General features: G+C 37.1%; 1 protein-coding gene across 4 annotated transcripts in view; it reads left to right on the forward strand.

Annotated features, from left to right (window-relative positions):
- piezo1 (piezo type mechanosensitive ion channel component 1 (Er blood group)) overlaps positions 1–7245 on the forward strand; it is a 355592-nt gene extending 348347 nt beyond the window's left edge. For all 4 annotated transcript variants that reach the window (XM_087995781.1, XM_087995783.1, XM_087995784.1 and 1 more), the window contains one exon: positions 4698–7245. In XM_087995781.1, the coding sequence (XP_087851907.1) occupies positions 4698–4947 (250 nt within the window). In that variant the 3' untranslated portion in view covers positions 4948–7245. The remainder of the gene's footprint in view (positions 1–4697) is intronic.
- Positions 7246–7788: the final 543 nt, after the last annotated feature.

A 7788-nucleotide genomic window follows, 5' to 3' on the forward strand; every position in this document is an offset into this window, starting at 1 on the left:
TACCCCACATACAATCGCACTTTGTAATTTTGCCTTTAGTACATAATACTAAATACATATTGCCCTCATTGGTTTTACTGGCAGCCATATCCATGATCCTCAGATATGGCTAATACTGACCAGGCACACACACCAGATCCCTTGCACTTGTGGCTTGACAGTCCTGATGGTGTAGCTGTCTATAATTCCTTTTCAACAAATGATAGCCAATACACACAGTTTGGTCCTCTGATACAAATGCTCAGGTCTTCATCATGCCTGTTTTTGTCACACACCGTTTAGGATTTCGGTCTCTTTCGGTTTGTTCAAACATGGTTTCACTAAGAACATCAGTTGTATTTTCTTCTTACTGCCGAACAAAGAGCTCATTTATTTGGAGAAAGCTTATCTTTCTTCCCTTTACACAAATTCTCATTTCTGAAATGTGACTGCTCAGGCTTGTTGCCTCAGAATAGACAGGAATTCAACTTTCCGAACCACCACCACTACCTCCACATTCCCTGCTCTCAGTTGGCTTTCCTGTCCATAACAAGCTCACTACAGTTTAATGTCTTTAAAATGATTCAATACCCAAGCAACCATTAAACCCCTTTGCAATGTTATCTTAATTCACTTTGGATTTAAAGGTTCATCTCATAAAAAGGAAATAACAGACTTTTCCCAAAGTGCAAGGATCATCATGAATTGCAGGGTCATCTTAAACTAAAGGCCTCAATATCTTTAAAATCCTAGCCTTGCAAATGATATGCTTCCAGAACTATCTCACTGTGCCCGGCAATCTTCCAGATGCTGCAATGTGAGCCTGTGCAGGATGAAATCCTCTCAAATTCCCAACTTTGAAGCCTTTTATTACCTCAAACCTCAAGGGTTTCTGAATCATGATTTTTCAAAGTTAATCAAAAAGTAACTTGCATATATTTCAGATACTTAGTCAAGTAACATTTCATATTCAAAAGTATCATAGACTCGTTATTCCTTACCTCAGAAACAGGAGAGAAATAAAGCCCTTACATTTATGGTTGTGGTTGTAATGGAAAGAAAAGTCAGAGTGTGCTGTCATTATTTATCTTAAGCTGACATCAATTTCTGGAGTCGGTACATGTATACTTAATTACAGAAATTGAGAAGTCGCTGTCAGTAACTTTACAGTTCCCCATAGGCAATGTTCACATGCTGTGAATACATCCAAGCGTCTTCATGAAGGATGTACACTTTCTTTAAATTACTACGTAAGCAATGTGCAAAAAGGATTATATTTAAATAAATTACTTGTACTTCCTAATTAATTTCAGAGGGAATGTGACCTATTGAATATGCTGTTGCAATCCTCCCAAGCTGCAATCAATTAGAAGTAATTGAACTGACAAGAACTTCTATTCTTTCACAAAATACTTCAAGATTTTGTAAAGTACCATTGGGATGTAATTGGATTTTTAACAGTGTATTAAGTTGATAATTATATTTAGAGAGTGTCATTGGCTCTGAAGAAGTAATTTTATGTTTATTTGATATGAAACGTCTCCATTATTGTAACTACATTTGTTTAAATTTTTAAAAGTTTAGTTTTTATTTGTTCATGAGTGAAGTGCCAACCAAGCGAGCTGCATTGTCCTAGATGGTGTTAGACTGTTTGAGGTTTGATGGTATTGCATTCTTTCAGCTAAGTGCATGCTTGACTTGTGAATGTTGGAAGAGCTTTGGGGTGTCATGAGGGGAGTGACTTGCCACTGATAGGCCCATCTCTGACATGCTTTTATATGGCTGTACAGTTTCTGGCAAGATTGTTGCTAGTGTGAAATTCAGTGATAGAACATAGAACAGTACCGTTCAATAACAGGTCTGTCAGCCCACCATGTCTGTATTGACCAGGATGCTATTCTAATCTAATACTATCTGCCTGTGCATGGTCCATATCCCTTTATTCTCTGCCAGTTCCTGTGTGTCTAAATGCCTCTTAAACTTTGCTAACATATCTGTTCCTACTACCTCCCCTGACATTAATGGTAATAGTGTTAAAACACTTGAATATAATATTGTTGGTCATTTGGCAACTATGTGGCCTGAATGGTACTTTGAACAAGTCTACTCTAGTTGGATATATATTGTCTAGGTCTTAATGCATGCAGGCATGGACTATGTCAGTCTCTGAGGAGTGTGCCCGAATGCTGTAGAATGATCAACATCTGACTGTATGATGGAGGAAAGGCTACTAATGACACAAGATTAGATGGTGGTCCTAGGACACTGCCCTAAGAAACACCTGCATTTTGTTCTTTCATATGAACATACAAGCTAAGAGCAGGAGTAAACCAATCATCTCCATGAGCCTGCATTCTTACCTGGCCTGTCCTACATGTAACTGCAGACTCACAGCAATATGGTTGACTCTTAACTGCTCTTTGGGAAGTTAAGAATGGGCAATAAATGTTGGCCTAGTCATTGATGCTCACGTCCTATGAATGAATGTTAAAAAAAAAATCATGGCTGACGCAATTGTGACTTTCATGCCATATTCCCACCTAATCTTGACGACTTTAGACTCCCATACGAACATAAGGATTGATCCTCCAACAAGCACAAACACTTTCCTTTGTAATAGGCTTGACTTCAGCCAGTGCTCAGACTTTCCCACGATTCCCACTGACTTCCAATTTACCAAGGCTACCTGATGCTATACTTAATCACGTTTCCTTGACAGGCAGTCAATTTAATCACACCTCTGGATTCAGCTTTTGTTTGTCCATTTTTGGACCAAATTTGTAATGAGTGCTGAATGGCTCTGGCAGTACCCAGTGAGCCGGTAATCCTGTTTTTTGTCAATTGATGTCAGTATTGTTGCTATACTGGAACAGATTGGCTAGGGGTGTCGGTAGCTCTGTCACTATCCAGCATTTATTTCTCATCCCTAATCGCTTTGAGCAGATGATGATGAGCTGCCTTCGTGATCTGCAGCAGACCATGTGAAGTAGGAAAATCCATAGTTCTATTAGAAAGGGAGAACCTGGAATTTGACCCAGCAAAGAAATAGCAATACAGTTTCAAATCAAGATGGCTTGAAATGAAGCTTGCCATGGTGATGTTCCATGCTTCTGCTGCCTTTGTCCTTTAAATTAGTAGAAGTCATTGGTTTGGATAGTGCTGTTGAAGGAGCCTTAGTGGTAGAGTGTGTGAACGTATAAGGTGGTGGTGAGGAATCAATCAATCAGGCAGGCTGCTTTATCCTGGATAGTGTAGACCTGCTTCAGTGTTGTTGGAACTGCACTCATCCAGGCAAGTGAGAGTAATCCATTACCATCCTGACTTGTGTCTTGTAGTTGGTGAACACATTTTGGGGAGTCAGGTGATGAATTATTCACTGCAGAATTCCTGACCTCTGATCTGCTCTTATAAACAATGTGGCTATATGCCTGATTCAGTTCAATTTTTGGTCAATGGTACCCCCAGGATATTGATACTGGAGTTTGAATTCCATCAATCTTTGAGGAATTGAAATGGAGCAGAAATCTTTACAATCATGAATAGGCATCTGTATTTCTGGCCTTAGGGAGGGGGGGGGGGGGGGGGGGAGGTGTCATTGATGTAGCAGCGAAAGAAGCTTGGGCTACAGACATTATCTAGAGGAACTCCTGCAATGATGTCCTAGGACTGAGATGATTGACCTGCAGCAACCCCACCATCTTTCTTTGTAATAGGCATTACCCTAACCAGCAGAATATTTCCCCCCGATTGCTACTGTTTTCAGTTTTACCACTGCTCCTAGGTCAATTGCTGCCTGGATGTCAAGGGGAGTCACTCTCACCTTTGAAGTTCAGCTTTTTTGTCCATGTCCTGAGTGCCTGAACCAAGTGGTCCTGGTGAAACCAAAACCAAGTGTCAGTGGACAGGTTATTGTTTCATAAGTGCTGTTTTGATAGCACTATTCACACCACCACCCATCACTTTGCTAATGACCAAGAGTAGACTCATGGAGCAGGAACTGGCTGGTTTGCATTTGTCCTGCTTTTCATGGGCAATTTTTACCTGGGCAATTTTCTGTATTGGGTAAATGCCAGTACTGTACTGGAATACCTTGGCTGAGGGTATAGCTAGTTCTGGAGCACAAGTCTCAGTACTGTTGCTGAAAGGTAATTGAAGATAACTCTGTTACTGGAAGCTTGGAGATGCCTTTGTTTTGGCAAAGGTTTAAGCAGGTTTCAAATAAATGAAGACATGCCTAGATCTTTGTAAGTAGCATTCATCAATGTCAACAGCAAATGCCATTGTTTCTCTGCTAAGTACAAAAGAGCAACCTGTAGCCTTTTCACCACTGCATTCTAAAGCATTTCTCAATCAACTTAAGTTCTTTGAAGCCTAGTTACCCCAATATAATGTAGGAAAGTATCTGACAGTACTCGGAGTGCTACACTGAAACATCAACCTAGATTACATGCTTATCTCTGAAATGAGCATGAACCCATAATCTTCTGATTAAACTCATCTGGATTTATTTCTGTCCTAAAGTAGGACTAAGGGTAATAGAAATATTAACAATCATAGTTTAATTTTCTCAGGAGAGAATGGGGAAGAAAATCAATTTACCTTAAAATAAAGGACTAGCAAGAGAGTCCATCATAGGATTACTGTTGCAGTCTCTGGATGGTGCAAGATTGACAAACGCAATTGCCTTTTCACGTTCTGGGTTTTCTTTTATTTTCCAGAATAATGGGTCTTTACGTCTCAATTGTATTGGTTGTTGGGAAGTTCGTGCGAGGCTTCTTCAGTGAAATATCGTATTCTATCATGTTTGAGGAGCTGCCTTGTGTGGATCGCATCTTGAAACTGTGTCATGACATCTTCCTCGTGAGAGAGAATGGAGAGTTAGAGGTGGAGGAAGAGCTCTATGCCAAACTGATCTTCTTATACCGGTCACCGGAAACCATGATTAAATGGACTAGAGAGAAAGACTAACAGCTGTTGCCTCTTTTCTTTCTCCCTATTTATTTCTTCTTGTCTGGCTCCTTTTTGATGCTCTCTTTTGCTCACCTCTCCTTGTTTCTGACTTTTTTTCTTGGCTGAGCCAAGTTGAATGTGCACCTTCTGATTAATGGAATAATTACCTCAGTTTATCAGATATCTATTTATCTGCTTTACATTCTCTTTCTTAATTATTCATGTGAGAGCTATTTCTTTCATGGTCTTAATAAAAGTAACTTAATGTCTTAGAACACAAACACTACGCAATGCGTCTGACTTAAAAGCCTGAAATGACTTTTTGGCAATGTCATGCTGCTGAAGACTGCACATTGAATAGACAAATCTGTCTTTGTTCCCACTGCATACACTCAAAAAAAGTCTTTTTTTTCCTCTCTGATAACATATATTTTGATTAGTTTGAATTGGAGCTACGTACTACCACAACTAAGAAAACAAAACATATTGTCAGCAGTTATCAGTTGAAATAACTCAAGCAAAAATCCTTTTTCACCACTTTCTGTTCAGCACAATGCCAATCTGTTTATAGTACTGCAATGAAAACAGAGAAATGGAGGCCTAAAGACACTTTTGAACCATTTTTATATTTTTAAAAAGATGTTAACTATTTTTGGGAAAAGAGTGATTGCCAGGAGACTGGTTATTCAGAAACATTGAGTGTTTGCAACACAACTGTGATAGCTACAAAGTCCTGTGGGAACTCTCACGAAAACCTTTTATGATGAAAGTTGAAAAGAATCATGGAAAGGTTGTGACATTGAGACCAGGAAGCTGAATTGATTCAATAATGTTGCAAAATTAGCAATATTGAAATTGCAACATCAGCATAGTATCAAATTATTATTTTTGTTTATATTTTGTTTACATATTTCAGAGCTTTGGTGAATTAGCAGCGTCATATCATTTTGTGATTCCCAGAGTAATTTGACTGTAGTAAATGGATAAATGATTATTTTGTAATGACTTTTACTGCACATATCAATGGGGCTTTTGTGCAACTACTTTATGCCAAAGATCATGTTGTAGTTGATTGTAAATACAGGACATCCAGGTGCACTAAATTTAAATATTTTAATATTCATAAATTGAGTGAAAATGTTGAATATTGACATTCCTTTCTAAATTAAGGAAGTCTGTCAAATGTTAATGATTGTATATGTTTTCCTTACTGTGATAACAAAAACCTGATTCCTAGGCAAGGAAAATGTTTAAAGCAAGTAATCTAGTACAAGTTAAAGGCTGTTAGAAAATGGTGTAACTTTCTTGTACTTCACTGCATTACAGCAATACGTTCTCTTTGTCATTGGATGAAACAATAAGGCACTCTAATCTCTTGTTGATAAGTTCTTCACTATTTTGGATTTCTCATTAATATTAAATTATATTGAAATGGGTCATATACTAAAATAGAAATCTTAAAATTAACAAGAATTCTTTAAAGTTGTACAGCTTAGACAAAATATTAAATATTTGGGAAATCAAACTATTAAACACCATTTCTTAAAGGATTTAATCAAATCTTCACCAGTTCATCTTAATTATTTTGTGATGATGGGTTTTCAAAGCAAGAGTTGAATTTTAACTCTTTTTAACACAAGCCTCCATTATATGCCTCTATGAAACTGTTTGAAATTAAAAAGAGACTTAAATCCTTAATTAATTAACCTAGATGTGTCAAAGGAATATGATCCTATTAAAAACACAGTAGATCCAAGAGACTGCCTACAATGTTTGCAGTAATGTAATTTATCCCTACTTCTACAAATCACAGCCCAGTTATGAGTAGTGTATTGTTCCCTTTGGTAACCTAATTAGTAATGGTTCTGAATGAAACCTGGAATTATTATTTTCTTTTAATATATATTATTTCCAAAACCTATATGCTGCTTGATTATAGTAAAGTTTATCTGATTCCATTTTGCACCTATTGCCTTTATACCAAGAGTGATACAGAATCTTATTTTAGTGTTCAGACTTTAACTATGATTACATAAAGATCATGAAAGGGTTTTGCACTACCTGTGAATCAATACTGAGTTGAAATAATGAGGTGGCACACATCAGAATTGACTGTGCAGATTCAGTTGACATTACAAAAAAAGGCTACTCGAGATGACATGATAACTTCCTTTTTGTAAATATATAAAAATGACATTGTTTCACAATTTTCCCACAAAAGGGTAGAATGTATTTCTGAAAGTTTAAAACCTGTCTGTAAACCCAAAGATCCATTGCTTTGTTTTTTGAATCAATAAATTTGTATCCGGTTTAGAACACTGAGTTGTAGTGCTTCAATAAATTTTCTTGCCAATTTTGTTTAATAGTGAGCTACATTGGAAGTTCAAATTACTATGCCAATTTTTACACATATCTGCACAGATACTCTCATTGATTTCTGTGAACTGGAATTTGGGTGGTTTGAATAACAAGCAGTTTATACTGAGGCTACAAGTTTGTAATTCACACCCAAGTGTCCTAATGCAATTACTCATATATAATACATAAATAAACAAATTAACACATCGATGATGAGGTAGCTTCAATTTTCCAAATCTAGATGAAAGAAAAATGCATCAAAATTAGACAGCAGGAAAGAGCAAATCAAAAGTTTTACAGAAGTTATTAAAACTGAACTATGCTGAAGATCACCTGACCAGGCCAAGGGCTTCTGTTTTCTCTACTAGTATTTAATTGTTACAAAAGCAAGATGTAATCTAGTTCTGATTTGACCTGTGGTTATTAACCTGAATAGAGAATAAGTATGGTGCTCCCATATTAAATTGTGGAAGGTAAGGAATGAATAAGTAAATTGCCTGT

This window comes from Chiloscyllium plagiosum, unplaced genomic scaffold (genome assembly GCF_037043375.1).
Source record: "Chiloscyllium plagiosum isolate Xiang-an unplaced genomic scaffold, Cpla_swu_hap1 HiC_scaffold_17, whole genome shotgun sequence".
Taxonomy (NCBI): Eukaryota; Metazoa; Chordata; class Chondrichthyes; order Orectolobiformes; family Hemiscylliidae; genus Chiloscyllium; species Chiloscyllium plagiosum.